Source organism: Petromyzon marinus, chromosome 76, assembly GCF_048934315.1.
Source record: "Petromyzon marinus isolate PM22_M1 ecotype Great Lakes invasive population chromosome 76, UKy_Petmar_22M1.pri1.0, whole genome shotgun sequence".
NCBI classification, from domain to species: Eukaryota; Metazoa; Chordata; class Hyperoartia; order Petromyzontiformes; family Petromyzontidae; genus Petromyzon; species Petromyzon marinus.
The window spans coordinates 3,524,885-3,549,656 of record NC_133742.1 but is presented as its reverse complement, the minus strand read 5'-3'; the positions used below and the strand labels follow the sequence as shown (position 1 = coordinate 3,549,656).

At 53.4% G+C, this 24,772-nt stretch overlaps 1 protein-coding gene across 1 annotated transcript in view; it reads left to right on the top strand.

Annotated features, from left to right (window-relative positions):
- The window catches only part of LOC116937511 (uncharacterized), a 52,925-nt gene that overhangs the window by 14,207 nt on the left and 13,946 nt on the right, over nt 1–24,772 (top strand). The window contains exons 3-7 of the mRNA XM_076056528.1: nt 1,040–1,168; nt 1,736–2,627; nt 4,500–4,646; nt 18,891–19,107; nt 20,809–21,004. Coding sequence (XP_075912643.1) covers nt 1,040–1,168; nt 1,736–2,627; nt 4,500–4,646; nt 18,891–19,107; nt 20,809–21,004 — 1,581 coding nt within the window. The remainder of the gene's footprint in view (nt 1–1,039; nt 1,169–1,735; nt 2,628–4,499; nt 4,647–18,890; nt 19,108–20,808; nt 21,005–24,772) is intronic.

Sequence of the window (24,772 nt, the reverse complement as noted above, 5' to 3'; positions counted from 1 at the left end):
CCTTCATCCACAGCTCTCTCGTTCATCCACAGCTCTCTCCTTCATGCACAGCTCCCTCCTTCATCCACAGCTCCCTCCTTCATCCTCAGCTCCCTCCTTCATCCACAGCTCCCTCCTTCATCCACAGCTCCTTCCTTCATCCACAGCTCACTCCGTTATCCACAGCTCCCTCCTTCATCCACAGCTCTCTCGTTCATCCACAGCTCTCTCCTTCATGCACAGCTCCCTCCTTCATCCACAGCTCTCTCCTTCATCCACAGCTCTCTCCTTCATCCACAGCTCTCTCGTTCATCCACAGCTCTTTTCTTCATCCACAGCTCTCTCCTTCATCCACAGCTCTCTCCTTCATCCACAGCTCCCTCCTTCATCCACAGCTCCTTCCTTCATCCACAGCTCTCTCCGTTATCCACAGCTCCCTCCTTCATCCACAGCTCTCTCCTTCATCCACAGCTCTCCCCTTCATCAACAGCTTCCTCCTTCATCCACAGCTCTCTCCATCCACAGCTCCCTCCTTCATCCACAGCTCTCTCCATCATCCACAGCTCTCTCCTTCATCCACAGCTCCCTCCTTCATCCACAGCTCCCTCCTTCATCAACAGCTTCCTCCTTCATCCACAGCTCCCTCCTTCATCCACAGCTCCCTCCTTCATCCACAGCTCCCTCCTTTATCCACAGCTCCCTCCTTCTCCCACAGCTCTCTCATTCATCAACAGCTCCCTCCTTTATCTACAGCTCTCTCCTTCATCCACAGCTCCCTCTTTCATCCACAGCTCCCTCCTTCATCCACAGCTCCCTTTCCTTCATCCACAGTTGTCTCCTTCACCCACAGCTCCCTCCTTCATCCACAGCTCCCTCCTTCATCCACAGCTCTCTCCTTCATCCACAGCTCTCTCCTTCATCCACAGCTCCCTCCTTCATCCACAGCTCCCTCCTTCGTCCACAGCTCCCTCCTTCATCCACAGCTCTCTCCTCTTGTCCCTCCTTTTTCTGCGTGCCCCCACCCGCCCTGCCCCCCTCCCCCAAACATGGTCCTCCGTAGGAAGCGGCCGACTGGCGCCACCAGAGCGAGGCGCTGACCCAGCAGCTGCTTCAGCTGCGGGACAGCCTCTCCGAGCTGCGGGAGATGGCGCGGCACCAGCAGCACCGGGGGAACCTCCTCCAGGTGCAGGTGGGGACGGCGACAAAGGAGACTGGACATCCACGTGACATTGATCATAATGATGATGATGATGGCGGTGGTGATGGCGGTGGTAATAACGGTGATGACAATGTTGGCGGCGGTCGTGGTGGTGATGTTGAGGAGCAGCCTGGGTGCAGTGGGGGATATTGACGTTGATGGTGGTGGCGTCGGCGATGATGATGATGATGATGTCGATGATGCGTTCCGTCTGGAACGCCCTTCCTTAACGATGTTCGGAAAATCCGCTGGGAGCTCTGCGCTTTCAAATCGTCGAAACTGACAAACTCATTTCTTCGGAATGTTTAATTTTTTCATTAACATTTAGTTCATCGCCCTTCCCCCCCCCCCCCACCGCCGACGAGCACGCTGGGCTCACGCACGGTGGTGCGAAGGAAGATCAGCGCACACACGCACACACGCACGCACACACTCACTCACACACTCACACACTCACACACTCACACACTCACACACTCACACACTCACGCACGCACGCACACACGCGCACGCACGCACAGACGCGCGGAAAAGTTTGTCTTTGCCTGCTGCGAGCAGCTGGAGTGGGCGAAGCGGAACGCCTCGTGGCAGGCGGAGCGCTTGCGCGAGCACGAGCACCGGCTGGGCGAGGCGCAGGCTCAGCTGCACGACCACGGCTCGCTGCTGCACGACCACGGCTCGCTGCTGCACGACCACGGCTCGCTGCTGCACGACCACGGCTCGCTGCTGCACGACCACGGCTCGCTGCTGCACGACCACGGCTCGCTGCTGCACAACGCCACGGCCCTGGCGGGGTACGGGGACGGCGCCCACGCCTCGGGCTGCCGGCGCCAGCGGCACCACGCGGCGCACGGAGCGGCACCGCACCATCCGGAGCACGGAGCGGCACCGCACCATCCGGAACACGGAGCGGCACCGCACCATCTGGAACACGGAGCGGCACCACACCATCCGGAACACGGAGCGGCGTGGCACAATCCGGAACACGGAGCGGCGTGGCACAATCCGGAACACGGAGCACCGCACCATCCGGAACACGGAGCGCCGCACCGCTCGGCGCACGGAGCACCGCACCATCCGGAACATGGAGCACCGCACCATCCGGAGCACGGAGCACCGCACCATCCGGAGCACGGAGCGCCGCACCATCCGGAACACGGAGCGCCGCACCGCTCGGCGCACGGAGCACCGCACGGAGCGTATAATCCGGAGCACGGAGCGCCGCACGATCCGGAGCACGGAGCGGCGCGCCAATCGCCGCACCATCACCGCCAGACCCCGCGCTTGGCGCCGCACGCCAACCCGTGGCACCAACAGCCCTCGCCGCGGCACCACGGGCAAGGCGGCGCACCGCAACACCGCCAGCGTCAGAAGCAGCCGCAGCCGCCGCCGCCGCCGGGAGTGCCACCGCCGGCACCACCGGCGAACGGCGTGCAGGCGCTCATTGCCGGTAAGCATGCGTCTGGGCCACCTACTCAAATGTGGCCCATCGCCAACTGCGTGAGCTGCGTGAGATTCGTGAGCTGTGTGAGCTCCTCCTGTACCACATCAGCTCCATCTCTTCTCTAGCCCCGTGCCTCCTGTATCACATCACTCCATCTCTTCTCTAGCCCCGTGCCTCCTGTACCACGTCACTCCATCTCTTCTCTAGCCCCGTGCCTCCTGTATCACATCACTCCATCTCTTCTCTAGCCCGGTGCCTCCTGTACCACATCACTCCATCTCTTCTCTAGCCCCGTGCCTCCTGTACCACGTCACTCCATCTCTTCTCTAGCCCCGTGCCTCCTGTACAACATCACTCCATCTCTTCTCTAGCCCCGTGCCTCCTGTACCACATCAGCTCCATCTCTTCTCTAGCCCCGTGCCTCCTGTACCACGTCACTCCATCTCTTCTCTAGCCCCGTGCCTCCTGTACAACATCACTCCATCTCTTCTCTAGCCCCGTGCCTCCTGTACCACATCAGCTCCATCTCTTCTCTAGCCCCGTGCCTCCTGTACCACGTCACTCCATCTCTTCTCTAGCCCGTGCCGCGCCCGCTTAGCCCCCTCGATCCGGCCGAACAAAAGCTGTTTGGGCATGCGGTGGCTGGGCATGCGGGCTACATGACCCAGCCATCGCAGCAGCTTTGCCCACCGGAGGAGCTCACCGATGGGACTTTGTCCAACACAGCGCACACACACACACACACGCACGCACCTAGGACACTTGGTCTGTGTGTGTGTCCGTGCGTGTGCGTGCTCCTATTGCGACGCGTTCCCCGGGAGACGCTTCTTGCTTCGACACTGCGTGGACGACGCACCGATGCCGGAACGGCGCGTCAGTGATTGCAGACAATTGTGAATGAATATCCCGTTATAGAAGTAAATCATGGGAAGGTGCACGTGCCCGTGCCCCCCCCCCCCCCACTGAGGGATCGTTCAAACTGCATTCGAGGGGGGGGGGCAGGGATTGATGGACTTAGCAAGTCTCGTATATGATTCACAGCCCCGCCCCCCAGCCTCCCCCCCCTCCCTGCCCCCCACCCCCGATGATTCACAGCATGTCCCACTTCAGAGATTTAGCGGCGAGCCAAGATTAGCGGAGCTGCGGTAGTCAACGCCACGAGGGACGGGAATAGCGGCCTCACGGCCAGGCTACGTGTAACTCTCCCTCGCTCCCTCACTGCCTCTGACCCCCCATCCATCTGTCTATTTGCGTGTCCATCTGTCCATCCTTCCACCCGTTCATCTGACCGCCCATGCAGTCATCTGTCTGACCGCCCGCCCATCCGCCTGACCATCCACCCGTCCGTCCGTCCACGTGACCATCTCTCTGCCCTTTCGTCCGTTCGACCGACCTCCCATCCGTCCATCCGTCCGTCCACGTGACCATCTCTCTGCCCGTTCTTCCGTTCGCCTGACCTCCCATCCGTCCATCTGTCCGTCCGTCCACGTGACCATCTCTCTGCCCGTTCTTCCGTTCGTCTGACCTCCCATCCTTCTGTCCGTTCGTCCATCCACGTGACCATCTTTCTGTACTTTTGTCCGTTCGTCTGACCTCCCATCCGTCCATCCGTCCGTCCGTCCACCTGACCATCTTTCTGTACTTTCGTCCGTTCGTCTGACCTCCCATCCGTCCGTCCGTCCGTCCACCTGACCATCTTTTCTGTACTTTCGTCCGTTCGTCTGACCTCCCATCCGTCCATCCGTCCGTCCACCTGACCATCTTTCTGTACTTTCGTCTGTTCGTCTGACCACCCATCCGTCCGTCCGTCCGTCCACCTGACCACGTCGCCTCCGCTCGGTCCCTCCGTCCGTGGGGCGTCCGTCTGGACGAGTGCAGAGGTGTGCGGGAGCGCCAGGTGCCCCAGGGACTGCGCCTCGCTACACCGCTCGGGGGAGCGACGCTCGGGGGTCTACTCCCTGATGCCCGTCGGTGGGCCAGGACTCACGGCTCCCGTGGCCGCCTACTGTGACATGGAGACAGCGGGTGAGGGACACGGGTCACGGGCAAAGACTCAACACCTTGGGCAGTGTTGAGTCTGTGGGTGGCAGTGTTGAGTCTATGGGCAGTGTTGAGTCTATGGTGCAGTATTGAGTCTATGGTGCAGTGTTGAGTCTATGGGCTGTGTTGAGTCTATGGGCAGGGTTGAGTCTTTGGGCAGTGTTGAGGCTATGGTGCAGTGTTCAGTCTATGGGGCAGTGTTAAGTCTATGGGCAGTGTTGAGTCTGGGCAGTGTTGAGTCTTTGGGCAGTGTTGAGTCTATGGTGCAGTGTTGAGTCTATGGGGAGTGTTGAGTCTATGGGCAGTGTTGAGTCTGTGGTGCAGTGTTGAGTCTATGGGCAGTGTTGAGTCTATGGTGCAGTGTTGAGTCTGTGGGTGGCAGTGTTGAGTCTATGGGCAGTGTTGAGCCTATGGTGCAGTGTTAAGTCTATGGGGAGTGTTGAGTTTATGGGCAGTGTTGAGACTATGGTGCAGTGTTGAGTCTATGGTGCAGTGTTGAGTCTATGGTGCAGTGTTGAGTCTATGGGCAGTGTTGAGCCTATGGTGCAGTGTTAAGTCTATGGGGAGTGTTGAGTTTATGGGCAGTGTTGAGACTATGGTGCAGTGTTGAGTCTATGGTGCAGTGTTGAGTGTATGGTGCAGTGTTGAGTCTATGGGCAGTGTTGAGCCTATGGGCAGTGTTGAGTCTATGGTGCAGTGTTGAGTCTGTGGGTGGCAGTGTTGAGTCTAAGGGCAGTGGTGAGTCTGTGGGTGGCAGTGTTGAGTCTATGGGGAGTGTTGAGTCTATGGGTGTCAGTGCTGAGTCTATGGTGCAGTGTTGAGTCTATGGTGCAGTGTTGAGTCTATGGGCAGTGTTGAGTCTATGGGCAGTGTTGAGTCTATGGTGTAGTGTTGAGTCTATGGTGCAGTGTTGAGTCTATGGTGCAGTGCTGAGTCTATGGGCAGTGTTGAGTCTATGGTGCAGTGTTGAGTCTATGGGCAGTGTTGAGTCTGTCGTGCAGTGTTGAGTCTATGGTGCAGTGTTGAGTCTATGGGCAGTGGTGAGTCTATGGTGCAGTGTTGAGTCTATGGGTAGTGTTGAGTCTATGGTGCAGTGTTGAGTCTATGGGCAGTGTTGAGTCTATGGTGCAGTGTTGAGTCTATGGGCAATGCTGAGTCTATGGGTAGTGTTCAGTCTATGGTGCAGTGTTGAGTGTATGGGCAGTGTTGAGTCTATGGTGCAGTGTTGAGTCTATGGGCAGTGTTGAGTCTATGGGTAGCAGTGTTGAGTCTGTGGGCAGTGTTGAGTCTATGGTGTAGTGTTGAGTCTATGGTGCAGTGTTGAGTCTATGGGCAGTGTTGAGTCTATGGGGCAGTGTTGAGTCTATGGGGCAGTGTTGAGTCTATGGTGTAGTGTTGAGTCTATGGTGCAGTGTTGAGTCTATGGGCAGTGTTGAGCCTATGGTGCAGTATTAAGTCTATGGGCAGTGTTGAGATTATGGGCAGTGTTGAGACTATGGTGCAGTGTTGAGTCTATGGGCAGTGTTGAGTCTATGGGCAGTGTTGAGTTTATGGGCAGTGTTGAGTCTGTGGTGCAGTGTTGAATCTATGGTGCAGTGTTGAGTCTATGGTGCAGTGTTGAGGCTATGGGCAGTGTTGAGTCTATGGTGCAGTGTTAAGTCTATGGGCAGTGTTGAGTTTATGGGCAGTGTTGAGTCTATGGTGCAGTGTTGAGTCTATGGTGCAGTGTTGAGTCTATGGGCAGTGTTGAGTCTATGGTGTAGTGTTGAGTCTATGGTGTAGTGTTGAGTCTTTGGGCAGTGTTGAGTCTATGGGCAGTGTTGAGTCTATGGTGCAGTGCTGAGTCTATGGGCAGTTTCGATTTAAAGCTTTCGTGACTGCAAGGATTCATCTTCTTTGGTTCTTTCGGTAAAGTCACGTAGAATGAGAATAAAATAATAAATTGATAAAATAAAATAACACAATAATATTCTCACGACGTTTCGGCCACAACACAAGCGGCCTTCAGCAGGTGAAGGGACGAGACTGTGCTCCAGACAGTGTGTTATTTTATTTTATCAATTTATTATTTTATTATCATTCTATGGGCAGTGTTGAGTCTATGGTGCAGTGTTGAGTCTATGGGCTGTGTTGAGTCTATGGGCAGTGTTGAGTCTTTGGGCAGTGTTGAGGCTATGGTGCAGTGTTCAGTCTATGGTGCAGTATTAAGTCTATGGGCAGTGTTGAGATTATGGGCAGTGTTGAGACTATGGTGCAGTGTTGAGTCTATGGGCAGTGTTGAGTCTATGGGCAGTGTTGAGTTTATGGGCAGTGTTGAGTCTGTGGTGCAGTGTTGAATCTATGGTGCAGTGTTGAGTCTATGGTGCAGTGTTGAGGCTATGGGCAGTGTTGAGTCTATGGTGCAGTGTTAAGTCTATGGGCAGTGTTGAGTTTATGGGCAGTGTTGAGTCTATGGTGCAGTGTTGAGTCTATGGTGCAGTGTTGAGTCTATGGGCAGTGTTGAGTCTATGGTGTAGTGTTGAGTCTATGGTGTAGTGTTGAGTCTTTGGGCAGTGTTGAGTCTATGGGCAGTGTTGAGTCTATGGTGCAGTGCTGAGTCTATGGGCAGTTTCGATTTAAAGCTTTCGTGACTGCAAGGATTCATCTTCTTTGGTTCTTTCGGTAAAGTCACGTAGAATGAGAATAAAATAATAAATTGATAAAATAAAATAACACAATAATATTCTCACGACGTTTCGGCCACAACACAAGCGGCCTTCAGCAGGTGAAGGGACGAGACTGTGCTCCAGACAGTGTGTTATTTTATTTTATCAATTTATTATTTTATTATCATTCTATGGGCAGTGTTGAGTCTATGGTGCAGTGTTGAGTCTATGGGCTGTGTTGAGTCTATGGGCAGTGTTGAGTCTTTGGGCAGTGTTGAGGCTATGGTGCAGTGTTCAGTCTATGGGGCAGTGTTAAGTCTATGGGCAGTGTTAAGTCTATGGGCAGTGTTGAGTCTGGGCAGTGTTGAGTCTTTGGGCAGTTTTAAATTTTGATTTAAAGCTTTCGTGACTGCAGTAATTCATATTCTTAGTTTTTTCGGTAAAGTCACGTTGAAGAGAAACAATATATATTTTGTTATTTTGTTGTTTCTTTGGGCAGTGTTGAGTCTATGGTGCAGTGTTGAGTCTATGGGGAGTGTTGAGTCTGTGGTCAGTGTTGAGTCTGTGGTGCAGTGTTGAGTCTATGGGCAGTGTTGAGTCTATGGTGCAGTGTTGAGTCTGTGGGTGGCAGTGTTGAGTCTATGGGCAGTGTTGAGCCTATGGTGCAGTGTTAAGTCTATGGGGAGTGTTGAGTTTATGGGCAGTGTTGAGACTATGGTGCAGTGTTGAGTCTATGGTGCAGTGTTGAGTCTATGGTGCAGTGTTGAGTCTATGGGCAGTGTTGAGTCTATGGTGCAGTGTTGAGTCTATGGGCAGTGTTGAGTCTATTGTGCAGTGTTAAGTCTGTGGGTGGCAGTGTTGAGTCTTTGGGCAGTGTTGAGTCTGTGGGTGGCAGTGTTGAGTCTATAGGCAGTGTTGAGTCTGTGGGTGCCAGTGTTGAGTCTATGGTGCAGTGTTGAGTCTATGGGCAGTGTTGAGTCTATGGTGTAGTGTTGAGTCTATGGGCAGTGTTGAGTCTATGGTGTAGTGTTGAGTCTATGGTGTAGTGTTGAGTCTTTGGGCAGTGTAGAGTCTATGGGCAGTGTTGAGTCTGTGGTGCAGTGTTGAGTCTATGGTGCAGTGTTGAGTCTGTGGGCAGTGGTGAGTCTATGGTGCAGTGTTGAGTCTATGGGTAGTGTTGAGTCTATGGTGCAGTGTTGAGTCTATGGGCAGTGGTGAGTCTGTGGTGCAGTGTTGAGTCTATGGGGCAGTGTTAAGTCTATGGGGCAGTGTTAAGTCTATGGGCGGTGTTGAGTCAATGAGCAGTGTTAAGTCTATGGGCAGTGTTGAGTCTATGGTGCAGTGTTGAGTCCGTGGTGCAGTGTTGAGTCTATGGTGCAGTGCTGAGTCTATGGTGCAGTGCTGAGTCTATGGGCAGTTTCGATTTAAAGCTTTCGTGACTGCAAGGATTCATCTTCTTTGGTTCTTTCGGTAAAGTCACGTAGAATGAGAATAAAATAATAAATTGATAAAATAAAATAACACAATAATATTCTCACGATGTTTCGGCCACAACACAAGCGGCCTTCAGCAGGTGAAGGGACGAGACTGTGCTCCAGACAGTGTGTTATTTTATTTTATCAATTTATTATTTTATTATCATTCTATGGGCAGTGTTGAGTCTATGGTGCAGTGTTGAGTCTATGGGCTGTGTTGAGTCTATGGGCAGTGTTGAGTCTTTGGGCAGTGTTGAGGCTATGGTGCAGTGTTCAGTCTATGGGGCAGTGTTAAGTCTATGGGCAGTGTTAAGTCTATGGGCAGTGTTGAGTCTGGGCAGTGTTGAGTCTTTGGGCAGTTTTAAATTTTGATTTAAAGCTTTCGTGACTGCAGTAATTCATATTCTTAGTTTTTTCGGTAAAGTCACGTTGAAGAGAAACAATATATATTTTGTTATTTTGTTGTTTCTTTGGGCAGTGTTGAGTCTATGGTGCAGTGTTGAGTCTATGGGGAGTGTTGAGTCTGTGGTCAGTGTTGAGTCTGTGGTGCAGTGTTGAGTCTATGGGCAGTGTTGAGTCTATGGTGCAGTGTTGAGTCTGTGGGTGGCAGTGTTGAGTCTATGGGCAGTGTTGAGCCTATGGTGCAGTGTTAAGTCTATGGGGAGTGTTGAGTTTATGGGCAGTGTTGAGACTATGGTGCAGTGTTGAGTCTATGGTGCAGTGTTGAGTCTATGGTGCAGTGTTGAGTCTATGGGCAGTGTTGAGTCTATGGTGCAGTGTTGAGTCTATGGGCAGTGTTGAGTCTATTGTGCAGTGTTAAGTCTGTGGGTGGCAGTGTTGAGTCTTTGGGCAGTGTTGAGTCTGTGGGTGGCAGTGTTGAGTCTATAGGCAGTGTTGAGTCTGTGGGTGCCAGTGTTGAGTCTATGGTGCAGTGTTGAGTCTATGGGCAGTGTTGAGTCTATGGTGTAGTGTTGAGTCTATGGGCAGTGTTGAGTCTATGGTGTAGTGTTGAGTCTATGGTGTAGTGTTGAGTCTTTGGGCAGTGTAGAGTCTATGGGCAGTGTTGAGTCTGTGGTGCAGTGTTGAGTCTATGGTGCAGTGTTGAGTCTGTGGGCAGTGGTGAGTCTATGGTGCAGTGTTGAGTCTATGGGTAGTGTTGAGTCTATGGTGCAGTGTTGAGTCTATGGGCAGTGGTGAGTCTGTGGTGCAGTGTTGAGTCTATGGGGCAGTGTTAAGTCTATGGGGCAGTGTTAAGTCTATGGGCGGTGTTGAGTCAATGAGCAGTGTTAAGTCTATGGGCAGTGTTGAGTCTATGGTGCAGTGTTGAGTCCGTGGTGCAGTGTTGAGTCTATGGTGCAGTGTTGAGTCTCTGGTGCAGTGTTGAGTCTGTGGTGCAGTGCTGAGTCTATGGGGCAGTGTTAAGTCTATGGCGGTGTTGAGTCAATGGGCAGTGTGAAGTCTATGGGCAGTGTTGAGTATGTGGGTGGCAGTGTTGAGTCTATGGGCAGTGTTGAGCCTATGGTGCAGTGTTAAGTCTATGGGCAGTGTTGAGATTATGGGCAGTGTTGAGACATTGGTGCAGTGTTGAGTCTATGGGCAGTGTTGAGTCTATGGGCAGTGTTGAGTTTATGGGCAGTGTTGAGTCTGTGGTGCAGTGTTGAATCTATGGTGCAGTGTTGAGTCTATGGTGCAGTGTTGAGGCTATGGGCAGTGTTGAGTCTATGGTGCAGTGTTAAGTCTATGGGCAGTGTTGAGTTTATGGGCAGTGTTGAGTCTATGGTGCAGTGTTGAGTCTATGGTGCAGTGTTGAGTCTATGGCCAGTGTTGAGTCTATGGTGTAGTGTTGAGTCTATGGTGTAGTGTTGAGTCTTTGGGCAGTGTTGAGTCTATGGGCAGTGTTGAGTCTGTGGATGGCAGTGTTGAGTCTATGGACAGTGTTGAGTCTATGGGCAGTGTTGAGTCTATGGGCAGTGTTGAGTCTGTGGTGCAGTGTTGAGTCTATGGTGCAGTGTTGAGTCTATGGGCAGTGTTGAGTCTATGGTGCAATGTTGAGTCTATGGGCAATATTGAGTCTATGGTGCAGTGTTGAGTCTGTGGGTGGAAGTGTTGAGTCTTTGGGCAGTGTTGAGTCTGTGGGTGGCAGTGTTGAGTCTATAGGCAGTGTTGAGTCTGTGGGTGGCAGTGTTGAGTCTATGGTGCAGTGTTGAATCTACGGGCAGTGTTGAGTCTATGGTGTAGTGTTGAGTCTATGGTGCAGTGTTGAGTCTATGGTGCAGTGCTGAGTCTATGGGCAGTGTTGAGTCTTTGGTGCAGTGTTGAGTCTATGGGCAGTGTTGAGTCTGTGGTGCAGTGTTGAGTCTATGGTGCAGTGTTGAGTCAATGGTGCAGTGTTGAGTCTATGGGCAGTGCTGAGTCTATGGTGCAGTGTTCAGTCTATGTTGCAGTGTTGAGTCTATGGGCAGTTTCGATTTAAAGCTTTCGTGACTGCAAGGATTCATCTTCTTTGGTTCTTTCGGTAAAGTCACGTAGAATGAGAATAAAATAATAAATTGATAAAATAAAATAACACAATAATATTCTCACGACGTTTCGGCCACAACACAAGCAGCCTTCAGCAGGTGAAGGGATGAGACTGTCCTCCAGACAGTGTGTTATTTTATTTTCTCAATTTATTATTTTATTATCATTCTATGGGCAGTGTTGAGTCTATGGTGCAGTGTTGAGTCTATGGGCTGTGTTGCGTCTATGGGCAGTGTTGAGTCTTTGGGCAGTGATGAGGCTATGGTGCAGTGTTCAGTCTATGAGGCAGTGTTAAGTCTATGGGCAGTGTTAAGTCTATGAGCAGTGTTGAGTCTATGGGCAGTGTTGAGTCTTTGGGCAGTGTTGAGTCTATGGTGCAGTGTTGAGTCTATGGGCAGTGTTGGGTCTATGGGCAGTGTTGAGTCTTTGGGCAGTGTTGAGTCTATGGTGCAGTGTTGAGTCTATGGGCAGTGTTGGGTCTATGGGCAGTGTTGAGTCTCTGGTGCAGTGTTGAGTGTATGGGCAGTGTTGAATCTATGGGCAGTGTTGAGTCTATGGGCTGTGCTGAGTCTATGGTGCAGTGTTGAGTCTATGGGCAGTGTTGAGTCTATGGGCAGTGTTGAGTCTATGGGCAGTGCTGAGTCTATGGTGCAGTGCTGAGTCTATGGTGCAGTGTTGAGTCTATGGTGCAGTGTTGAGTCTATGGTGCACTGCTGAGTCTATGGTGCAGTGTTGAGTCTATGGAGCAGTGCTGAGTCTATGGTGCAGTGTTGAGTCTATGGTGCAGTGTTGAGTCTATCGTGCAGTGCTGAGTCTATGGTGCAGTGTTGAGTCTGTGGGTAGTGCTGAGAATGTGGGTAGTGCTGAGTCTAAGGTGCAGAGTTGAGTCTATGGTGCAGTGTTGAGTCTATGGTGCAGTGTTGAGTCTATGGGCAGTGTTGGGTCTACGGGCAGTTTTGAGTCTCTGGTGCAGTGTTGAGTCTATGGGCAGTGTTGAGTCTATGGTGCAGTGTTGAGTCTATGGCGCAGTATTGAGTCTATGGGCAGTGTTGAGTCTATGGGCAGTGCTGAGTCTATGGGCAGTGTTGAATCTATGGGCAGTGTTGAGTCTATGGTGCAATGTTGAGTCTATGGTACAGTATTGAGTCTATGGGCAGTGTTGAGTGTATGGGCAGTGTTGAGTCTATGGGCAGTGCTGAGTCTATGATGCAGTGCTGAGTCTATGGTGCAGTGTTGAGTCTATGGTGCAGTGTTGAGTCTATGGTGCAGTACTGAGTCTATGGTGCAGTGCTGAGTCTATGGTGCAGTGTTGAGTCTATGGTGCAGTGTTGAGTCTATGGTGCAGTGCTGAGTCTATGGTGCAGTGTTGAGTCTATGGTGCAGTGTTGAGTCTATGGTGCAGTGTTGAGTCTGTGGCTAGTGTTGAGTCTGTGGGTAGTGCTGAGTCTATGGGCAGTGTTGAGTCTATGGGCAGTGTTGAGGCTATGGTGCAGTGTTGAGTCTATGGTGCAGTGTTGAGTCTATGGTGCAGTGTTGAGTCTGTGGGTAGTGTTGAGTCTGTGGGTAGTGTTGAGTCTATGGTGCAGTGTTGAGTCTATCAGCAGTGTTGAGTCTATGGTGCAGTGTTGAGTCTATGGTGCAGTGTTGAGTCTATGGGCAGTGTTGAGTCTATGGTGCAATGCTGAGTCTATGGTGCAGTGCTGAGTCTATGGTGCAGTGCTGAGTCTATGGTGTAGTGCTGAGTCTATGGTGTAGTGTTGAGTCTATGGTGCAGTGCTGAGTCTATGGTGCAGTGTTGAGTCTATGGTGCAGTGTTGAGTCTATGGTGCAGTGCTGAGTCTATGGTGCAGTGTTGAGTCTATTGTGCAGTGCTGAGTCTATGGTGCAGTGCTGAGTCTATGGTGCAGTGTTGAGTCTATGGTGCAGTGTTGAGTCTATGGTGCAGTGCTGAGTCTATGGTGCAGTGTTGAGTCTATGGGCAGTGTTGAGTCTATGGTGCAGTGCTGAGTCTATGGTGCAGTGTTGAGTCTATGGTGCAGTGTTGAGTCTATGGGCAGTGTTGAGTCTATGGTGCAGTGTTGAGTCTATGGGCAGTGCGGAGTCTATGGGCAGTGCTGAGTCTATGGTGCAGTGTTGAGTCTATGGGCAGTGTTGAGTCTATGGGCAGTGTTGAGTCTATGGTGCAGTCTTGAGTCTATGGCAGTGTTGAGTCTATGGTGCAGTGTTGAGTCTATGGTGCAGTGTTGAGTCTATGGGCAGTGTTGAGTCTATGGTGCAGTGCTGAGTCTATGGGCAGTGTTGAGTCTATCGGCAGTGTTGAGTCTATGGGGAGTGTTGAGTCTATGGGCAGTGTTGAGTCTATGGTGCAGTGTTGAGTCTATGGTGCAGTGTTGAGTCTATGGGTAGTGTTGAGTCTATGGTGCAGTGTTGAGTCTATGGGCAGTGTTGAGTCTATGGGCAGTGTTGAGTCTATGGGCAGTGCTGAGTCTATGGTGCAGTGCTGAGTCTATGGTGCAGTGTTGAGTCTATGGTGCAGTGTTGAGTCTATGGTGCACTGCTGAGTCTATGGTGCAGTGTTGAGTCTATGGCGCAGTGCTGAGTCTATGGTGCAGTGTTGAGTCTATGGTGCAGTGTTGAGTCTATGGTGCAGTGCTGAGTCTATGGTGCAGTGTTGAGTCTGTGGGTAGTGCTGAGTATGTGGGTAGTGCTGAGTCTAAGGTGCAGAGTTGAGTCTATGGTGCAGTGTTGAGTCTATGGTGCAGTGTTGAGTCTATGGGCAGTGTTGGGTCTACGGGCAGTTTGGAGTCTCTGGTGCAGTGTTGAGTCTATGGGCAGTGTTGAGTCTATGGTGCAGTGTTGAGTCTATGGCGCAGTATTGAGTCTATGGGCAGTGTTGAGTCTATGGGCAGTGCTGAGTCTATGGGCAGTGTTGAATCTATGGGCAGTGTTGAGTCTATGGTGCAATGTTGAGTCTATGGTACAGTATTGAGTCTATGGGCAGTGTTGAGTGTATGGGCAGTGTTGAGTCTATGGGCAGTGCTGAGTCTATGATGCAGTGCTGAGTCTATGGTGCAGTGTTGAGTCTATGGTGCAGTGTTGAGTCTATGGTGCAGTACTGAGTCTATGGTGCAGTGCTGAGTCTATGGTGCAGTGTTGAGTCTATGGTGCAGTGTTGAGTCTATGGTGCAGTGCTGAGTCTATGGTGCAGTGTTGAGTCTATGGTGCAGTGTTGAGTCTATGGTGCAGTGTTGAGTCTGTGGCTAGTGTTGAGTCTGTGGGTAGTGCTGAGTCTATGGGCAGTGTTGAGTCTATGGGCAGTGTTGAGGCTATGGTGCAGTGTTGAGTCTATGGTGCAGTGTTGAGTCTATGGTGCAGTGTTGAGTCTGTGGGTAGTGTTGAGTCTGTGGGTAGTGTTGAGTCTATGGTGCAGTGTTGAGTCTATCGGCAGTGTTGAGTCTATGGTGCAGTGTTGAGTCTATGGTGCAGTGTTGAGTCTATGGGCAGTGTTGAGTCTATGGTGCAATGCTGAGTCTATGGTGCAGTGCTGAGTCTATGGTGCAGTGCTGAGTCTATGGTGTAGTGTTGAGTCTATGGTGCAGTGCTGAGTCTATGGTGCAGTGTTGAGTCTATGGTGCAGTGTTGAGTCTATGGTGCAGTGCTGAGTCTATGGTGCAGTGTTGAGTCTATGGTGCAGTGCTGAGTCTATGGTGCAGTGCTGAGTCTATGGTGCAGTGTTGAGTCTATGGTGCAGTGTTGAGTCTATGGTGCAGTGCTGAGTCTATGGTGCAGTGTTGAGTCTATGGGCAGTGTTGAGTCTATGGTGCAGTGCTGAGTCTATGGTGCAGTGTTGAGTCTATGGTGCAGTGTTGAGTCTATGGGCAGTGTTGAGTCTATGGTGCAGTGTTGAGTCTATGGGCAGTGCGGAGTCTATGGGCAGTGCTGAGTCTATGGTGCAGTGTTGAGTCTATGGGCAGTGTTGAGTCTATGGGCAGTGTTGAGTCTATGGTGCAGTCTTGAGTCTTTGGCAGTGTTGAGTCTATGGTGCAGTGTTGAGTCTATGGTGCAGTGTTGAGTCTATGGGCAGTGTTGAGTCTATGGTGCAGTGCTGAGTCTATGGGCAGTGTTGAGTCTATCGGCAGTGTTGAGTCTATGGGGAGTGTTGAGTCTATGGGCAGTGTTGAGTCTATGGTGCAGTGTTGAGTCTATGGTGCAGTGTTGAGTCTATGGGTAGTGTTGAGTCTATGGTGCAGTGCTGAGTCTATGGTGCAGTGTTGAGTCTATGGGTAGTGTTGAGTCTATGGTGCAGTGTTGAGTCTATGGTGCAGTGCTGAGTCTATGGTGCAGTGTTGAGTCTATGGGCAGGGTTGAGTCTGTGGGCAGTGTTGAGTCTATGGGCAGTGTTGAGTCTATGGTGCAGTGCTGAGTCTATGGGCAGTGTTGAGTCTATGGGCAGTGTTGAGTCTATGGTGCAGTGTTGAGTATATGGGCAGTGTTGAGTCTGTGGGCAGTGTTGAGTCTATGGGGAGTGTTGAGTCTATGGTGCACTGTTGAGTCTATGGTGCAGTGCTGAGTCTATGGGCAGTGTTGAGTCTATGGGCAGTGTTGAGTCTATGGTGCAGTGTTGAGTCTATGGGCAGTGCTGAGTCTATGGGCAGTGTTGAGTTTATGGTGCAGTGTTGAGTCTATGGTGCAGTGCTGAGTCTATGGGCAGTGTTGAGTCTATGGGCAGTGTTGAGTCTATGGTGCAGTGTTGAGTCTATGGTGCAGTGTTGAGTCTATGGTGCAGTGTTGTGTCTATGGTGCAGTGTTGAGTCTATGGTGCAGTGTTGAGTCTATGGGTAGTGTTGAGTCTATGGTGCAGTGCTGAGTCTATGGGCAGTGTTGAGTCTGTGGGCAGTGTTGAGTCTATGGGGAGTGTTGAGTCTATGGTGCACTGTTGAGTCTATGGTGCAGTGCTGAGTCTATGGGCAGTGTTGAGTCTATGGGCAGTGTTGAGTCTATGGTGCAGTGTTGAGTCTATGGGCAGTGCTGAGTCTATGGGCAGTGTTGAGTCTATTGGCAGTGTTGAGTCTATGGTGCAGTGTTGAGTCTATGGGCAGTGTTGAGTCTATGGTGCAGTGCTGAGTCTATGGTGCAGTGTTGAGTCTATGGTGTAGTGTTGAGTCTATGGTGCACTGTTGAGTCTATTGTGCAGAGTTGAGTCTATGGTGCAGTGTTGAGTCTATGGGTAGTGTTGAGTCTATGGTGCAGTGTTGAGTCTATGGTGCAGTGCTGAGTCTATGGGCAGTGTTGAGTCTATGGGCAGTGTTGAGTCTATGGTGCAGTGTTGAGTCTATGGGCAGTGCTGAGTCTATGGGCAGTGTTGAGTCTATGGGCAGTGTTGAGTCTATGGTGCAGTGTTGAGTCTATGGGCAGTGTTGAGTCTATGGTGCAGTGCTGAGTCTATGGTGCAGTGTTGAGTCTATGAGTAGTGTTGAGTCTATGGTGCACTGTTGAGTCTATTGTGCAGAGTTGAGTCTATGGTGCAGTGTTGAGTCTATGGGTAGTGTTGAGTCTATGGTGCAGTGTTGAGTCTATGGTGCAGTGTTGAGTCTATGGGTAGTGTTGAGTCTATGGGCAGTGTTGAGTCTATGGTGCAGTGTTGAGTCTATGGGCAGTGCTGAGTCTATGGGCAGTGTTGAGTCTATGGGCAGTGTTGAGTCTATGGTGCAGTGTTGAGTCTATGGGCAGTGTTGAGTCTATGGTGCAGTGCTGAGTCTATGGTGCAGTGTTGGGTCTATGGTGTAGTGTTGAGTCTATGGTGCACTGTTGAGTCTATTGTGCAGAGTTGAGTCTATGGTGCAGTGTTGAGTCTATGGGTAGTGTTGAGTCTATGGTGCAGTGTTGAGTCTATGGTGCAGTGCTGAGTCTATGGGCAGTGTTGAGTCTATGGGCAGTGTTGAGTCTATGGTGCAGTGTTGAGTCTATGGGCAGTGCTGAGTCTATGGGCAGTGTTGAGTCTATTGGCAGTGTTGAGTCTATGGTGCAGTGTTGAGTCTATGGGTAGTGTTGAGTCTATGGTGCAGTGTTGAGTCTATGGGCAGTGTGGAGTCTATGGTGCAGTGCTGAGTCTATGGTGCAGTGTTGCGTCTATGGTGCAGTGTTGAGTCTATGGTGCAGTGTTGAGTCTATGGTGCAGTGTTGAGTCTATGGTGCAGTGTTGAGTCTATGGTGCAGTGTTGAGTCTATGGTGCAGTGTTGAGTCTATGGGTAGTGTTGAGTCTATGGTGCAGTGCTGAGTCTATGGTGCAGTGCTGAGTCTATGGTGCAGTGTTGAGTCTATGGTGCAGTGTTGAGTCTATGGGTAGTGTTGAGTCTATGGTGCAGTGTTGAGTCTATGGTGCAGTGTTGAGTCTATGGGTAGTGTTGAGTCTATGGGTAGTGTTGAGTCTATGGGCAGTGTTGAGTCTATGGGCAGTGTTGAGTCTATGGTGCAGTGTTGAGTCTATGGTGCAGTGTTGAGTCTATGGTGCAGTGTTGAGTCTATGGTGCAGTGTTGAGTGTATGGTGCAGTGCTGAGTCTATGGGCAGTGTTGAGTCTATGGTGCAGTGTTGAGTCTATGGTGCAGTGTTGAGTCTATGGTGCAGTGTTGAGTCTATGGTGCAGTGCTGAGTCTATGGTGCAGTGTTGAGTCTATGGTGTAGTGTTGAGTCTATGGTGCAGTGTTGAGTCTATGGGTAGTGCTGAGTCTATGGTGCAGTGTTGAGTCTATGGTGTAGTGTTGAGTCTATGGTGCAGTGTTGAGTCTATGGTGTAGTGTTGAGTCTATGGTGCAGTGTTGAGTCTATGGTGCAGTGTTGAGTCTATGGTGCAGTGTTGAGTCTGTGGGCAGTGTTGAGTCTATGGTGCAGTGCTGAGTCTATGGTGCAGTGCTGAGTCTATGGGTTATTTGGATGCGACGTGCCCCAAGCCGAATGAGTTGGAGCGGTACGGCAGTGGACCACAGAGCCGGGGTGGATGTGTGGAGCTGCGCACAGCCGCGGGTAGGCGCCAGCGTGGCCACCACCCTCCAGGGGTCACCGCCACTGTCCAGGGGTCACCGTCCAGGGTCACCGTCCAGGGTCACCGGCACTGTCCATGATCACCACCACCCTCCAGGGGTCACCGTCCAGGGTCACCGTCCAGGGTCACCGTCCAGGGTCACCGCCACCGTCCAGGGTCACCGTCCAGGGTCACCGTCCAGGGTCACCGCCACCGTCCAGGGTCACCGTCCAGGGTCACTGCCACCGTCCAGGGTCACCGTCCAGGGTCACCGTCCAGGGTCACCGCCACCGTCCAGGGTCACCGTCCAGGGTCACTGCCACCGTCTAGGGTCACCGTCCAGGGTCACCGTCCAGGGTCACCGGCACTGTCCATGATCACCACCACCTTCCAGGGTCACCGCCACCGTCCAGGGTCACTGTCCAGGGTCACCGCCACCATCCGTGGCCACCGCCACCGTCCGTGGCCACCGCCACCGTCCGTGGCCACCGCCGTTGACCAATTAATCGACTCACTTTCTCCGGCCTCTCCTCCTCCCCGCCACCCACCCACCCACCCCGTCACCGAGGCGGCGGCTGGACGGTGATCCAGCGCCGGCTGAACGGATCGGTGGACTTCAGCCGGGGCTGGGCGGACTACACGGCGGGGTTCGGCTCACCGCACGGCGAGCTTTGGCTGGGCAACGCGGCGATTCACGCGCTCAGCAGCCAGGGGGACTACTCCCTGCGCATCGACATGCGGGACTGGGACGGGGTGCAACGTCACGCGCACTACCGCTCGTTCCGGTGGGCGCTCGCTACTCACTGCGCTCACTACCTGCTACACTCACTGCCTGCTACACTCACTGCCTGCTACACTCACTGCCTGCTACACTCACTGCCTGCTACACTCACTACACTCACTACTCACTACACTCACTACACTCACTATTCACTACACTCACTACACTCACTACTCACTACACTCACTACACTCACTATTCACTACACTCGCTACACTCACTACACTCACTACTCACTACACTCACTACACTCGCTACACTCACTACACTCACTACACTCACTACTCACTACACACACTACACTCACTACTCACTACACTCACTACACTCACTACACTCACTACTCACTACACTCACTATTCACTACACTCACTACACTCACTACACTCACTATTCACTACACTCACTACACTCACTACTCACTACACTCACTACACTCACTATTCACTACACTCACTACACTCACTACACTCACTACTCACTACACTCACTACACTCGCTACACTCGCTGCTCACTACGCTCACTGCCTGCTACACTCACTGCCTGCTACGCTCACTACTCACTACACTCACTACTCACTACACACTACACTCACTACACTCACTGCACTCGCTACACTCGCTGCTCACTACGCTCACTGCCTGATACACTCACTGCACTCGCTACACTCGCTGCTCACTACGCTCACTACTCACTACACTCACTACGCTCACTACTCACTACACTCACTACACTCACTACCTGCTACACTCACAACACTCACTACCTGCTACACTCACTACCTGCTACACTCACTACACTCACTACACTCGCTACTCACTACTCGCTACACTCACTACCTAATACACTCACTACGTGCTACACTCACTACACTCGCTACTCACTACTCGCTACTCGCTACACTCACTACACTCACTACACTCACTACTCACTACACTCGCTACACTCACTACTCACTACACTCACTACACACTACACTCACTACTCACTACACACTACACTCACTACTCACTACACTCACTACTCACTACACACTACACTCACTACACTCACTAGTTCCACACTATGTCCCACCACTCCCCACTCCACACCACCACTCCCCACCACTCCCCACCACCATTCCCCACCACCACTCCCCACTCCCCACCATCACTCCCCACCACCACTCCCCACCACCACTCCCCACCACCACTCCCCACCACTCTCCACCACCACTCCCCACCACCACTCCCCACCACCACTCCCCACCACCACTCCCCACCACCACTCCCCACCACCACGCCCCACCACCACTCCCCACCACCCCCACCACCACTCCCCCCCACCACTCCCCACCACCACTCCCCAACACCACCACTCCCCACCACCACCACTCCCCACCACCACTCCCCACCACCACCACCACTCCCCACCACCACTCCCCACCACCACCCCCCACCACCATTCCCCACCACCACCCCCCACCACCACTCCCCCCCACCACTCCCCACCACCACTCCCCACTCCCCACCACCACACCCACCACCACTCCCCACCACCACCCCCACCACCACTCCCCACCACCACCCCCACCACCACTCCCCACCACCACTCCCCACCACTCCCCATCACCATTCCCCACCACACACTCCCCACTCCCCACCACCACTCCCCCCCCCACCACTCCCCACCCACCACCACTCCCCCCCACCACTTGCCCGGCAGCACGTCTGGTGAGGAGGAGCTCTTTGCGCTCCACGTGGGCGGCTACAGCGGCACGGCGGACGACTCCCTGGCCTGGTACCACAACGGGCGTCCCTTCAGCACCGCCGACACGGGCGGAGTTTGCGCCAACATCGCGCACGCGGGGTGGTGGTTCTACCAGTGCTACTACAGCAACCTCAACGGGGTCTACTACCACGTGGGTGTGGTGTGGTGGTGTGGTGGTGGTGTGGTGGTGGTGGTGTGGTGGTGGTGGTGGTGGTGTGGGTGGTGGTGTTGTGGTGATGGTGGTGTGGGTGGTGGTTCTACCAGTGCTACTACAGCAACCTCAACGGAGTCTACTACCACGTGGGTGGTGTGTGGTGGTGTGGGTGGTGGTGGTGTGGTGGTGGTGGTTCTACCAGTGCTACTACAGCAACCTCAACGGGGTCTACTACCACGTGGGTGTGGTGTGGTGGTGTGGGAGTGGTGGTGTGGTGGTGGTGGTTCTACCAGTGCTACTACAGCAACCTCAACGGGGTCTACTACCACGTGGGTGGTGTGTGGTGGTGTGGTGGTGGTGGTGGTGTGGGTGGTGGTTCTACCAGTGCTACTACAGCAACCTCAACGGAGTCTACTACCACGTGGGTGGTGTGTGGTGGTGTGGGAGTGGTGTGATGGTGGTGTGGGTGGTGGTGTGATGGTGGTGGTGGTGTGGTGGTGGTGGTTCTACCAGTGCTACTACAGCAACCTCAACGGAGTTTACTACCACGTGGGTGTGGTGTGGTGGTGTGGGAGTGGTGTGATGGTGGTGTGGGTGGTGGTGGTGTGGTGGTGGTGGTGGTGGTGTGGGTGGTGGTTCTACCAGTGCTACTACAGCAACCTCAACGGGGTCTACTACCACGTGGGTGGTGTGTGGTGGTGTGGGAGTGGTGGTGTGATGGTGGTGTGGGTGGTGGTGGTGTGGTGGTGGTGGTGTGGTGGTGGTAGTGGGTGGTGGTTCTACCAGTGCTACTACAGCAACCTCAACGGGGTCTACTACCACGTGGGTGGTGTGTGGTGGTGTGGGAGTGGTGGTGTGGTGGTGGTGTGGTGGTGGTAGTGGGTGGTGGTTCTACCAGTGCTACTACAGCAACCTCAACGGGGTCTACTACCACGTGGGTGGTGTGTGGTGGTGTGGGAGTGGTGGTGTGGTGGTGGTGTGGTGGTGGTGGTGGTGTGGGTGGTGGTTCTACCAGTGCTACTACAGCAACCTCAACGGAGTTTACTACCACGTGGGTGGTGTGTGGTGGTGGTGGTGTGGTGGTGGTGGTGTGGTGGTGGTGGTGTGATGGTGGTGGTTCTACCAGTGCTACTACAGCAACCTCAACGGGGTCTACTACCACGTGGGTGTGGTGTGTGGTGGTGTGGGAGTGGTGGTGTGGTGGTGGTGGTTCTACCAGTGCTACTACAGCAACCTCAACGGGGTCTACTACCACGTGGGTGGTGTGTGGTGGTGTGGGAGTGGTGTGATGGTGGTGTGGGTGGTGGTTCTACCAGTGCTACTACAGCAACCTCAACGGGGTCTACTACCACGTGGGTGGTGTGTGGTGGTGTGGGAGTGGTGGTGTGGTGGTGTGGTGGTGGTGTGGGTGGTGGTTCTACCAGTGCTACTACAGCAACCTCAACGGGGTCTACTACCACGTGGGTGTGGTGTGGTGGTGTGGGAGTGGTGGTGTGGTGGTGGTGGTTCTACCAGTGCTACTACAGCAACCTCAACGGGGTCTACTACCACGTGGGTGGTGTGTGGTGGTGGTGGTGGTGGTGTGATGGTGGTGGTGTGGTAGTGGTGGTGTGGTGGTGGTGTGGTGTGGTGGTGGTGTGGTGGTGGTGTGGTGGTGGTGGTGGTGTGGGTGGTGGTTCTACCAGTGCTACTACAGCAACCTCAACGGGGTCTACTACCACGTGGGTGGTGTGTGGTGGTGTGGGAGTGGTGGTGTGATGGTGGTGGTGTGGTAGTGGTGGTGTGGTGGTGGTGTGGTGGTGGTGGTGTGGTGGTGGTGTGGGTGGTGTGGGTGGTGATGTGGGTGGTGGTTCTACCAGTGCTACTACAGCAACCTCAACGGGGTCTACTACCACGTGGGTGTGGTGTGGTGGTGGTGGTGTGGTGGTGGTGGTGTGGGTGGTGGTTCTACCAGTGCTACTACAGCAACCTCAACGGGGTCTACTACCACGTGGGTGTGGTGTGGTGGTGGTGGTGTGGTGGTGGTGGTGTGGGTGGTGGTTCTACCAGTGCTACTACAGCAACCTCAACGGAGTTTACTACCACGTGGGTGGTGTGTGGTGGTGTGGTGGTGGTGGTGTGGTGGTGGTGTGATGGTGGTGTGGGTGGTGGTTCTACCAGTGCTACTACAGCAACCTCAACGGAGTTTACTACCACGTGGGTGGTGTGTGGTGGTGGTGGTGGTGGTGTGATGGTGGTGGTGTGGTAGTGGTGGTGTGGTGGTGGTGTGGTGTGGTGGTGGTGTGGTGGTGGTGTGGTGGTGGTGGTGGTGTGGGTGGTGGTTCTACCAGTGCTACTACAGCAACCTCAACGGGGTCTACTACCACGTGGGTGGTGTGTGGTGGTGTGGGAGTGGTGGTGTGATGGTGGTGGTGTGGTAGTGGTGGTGTGGTGGTGGTGTGGGTGGTGGTGTGGGTGGTGGTTCTACCAGTGCTACTACAGCAACCTCAACGGGGTCTACTACCACGTGGGTGTGGTGTGGTGGTGGTGGTGTGGTGGTGGTGGTGTGGGTGGTGGTTCTACCAGTGCTACTACAGCAACCTCAACGGGGTCTACTACCACGTGGGTGTGGTGTGGTGGTGGTGGTGTGGTGGTGGTGGTGTGGGTGGTGGTTCTACCAGTGCTACTACAGCAACCTCAACGGAGTTTACTACCACGTGGGTGGTGTGTGGTGGTGTGGTGGTGGTGGTGTGGTGGTGGTGTGATGGTGGTGTGGGTGGTGGTTCTACCAGTGCTACTACAGCAACCTCAACGGGGTCTACTACCACGTGGGTGGTGTGTGGTGGTGTGGGAGTGGTGGTGTGGTGGTGGTGTGGGTGGTGGTTCTACCAGTGCTACTACAGCAACCTCAACGGGGTCTACTACCACGTGGGTGTGGTGTGGTGGTGTGGTGGTGGTGTGGTGGTGGTGGTGTGGTGGGTGGTGGTTCTACCAGTGCTACTACAGCAACCTCAACGGGGTCTACTACCACGTGGGTGGTGTGTGGTGGTGGGGGAGTGGTGGTGTGGGTGGTGGTGGTTCTACCAGTGCTACTACAGCAACCTCAACGGGGTCTACTACCACGTGGGTGGTGTGTGGTGGTGGTGTGGGTGGTGGTGGTGGTGTGGGTGGTGGTTCTACCAGTGCTACTACAGCAACCTCAACGGAGTTTACTACCACGTGGGTGGTGTGTGGTGGTGTGGGAGTGGTGGTGTGATGGTGGTGTGGGTGGTGGTGGTGTGGTGGTGGTGGTGGTGTGGGTGGTGGTGGTTCTACCAGTGCTACTACAGCAACCTCAACGGGGTCTACTACCACGTGGGTGGTGTGTGGTGGTGGTGGTGTGGTGGTGGTGTGGTGGTGGTGTGGTGGTGGTGGTGGTGTGGGTGGTGGTGTTGTGGTGATGGTGGTGTGGGTGGTGGTTCTACCAGTGCTACTACAGCAACCTCAACGGGGTCTACTACCACGTGGGTGGTGTGTGGTGGTGTGGGAGTGGTGGTGTGATGGTGGTGTGGGTGGTGGTGGTGTGGTGGTGGTGGTGGTGTGAGTGGTGGTGGTTCTACCAGTGCTACTACAGCAACCTCAACGGGGTCTACTACCACGTGGGTGGTGTGTGGGTAGTGTGGTGGTGGTGGTGTGGGTGGTGGTGGTTCTACCAGTGCTACAACAGCAACCTCAACGGGGTCTACTACCACGTGGGTGGTGTGTGGTGGTGTGGGAGTGGTGGTGTGATGGTGGTGTGGGTGGTGG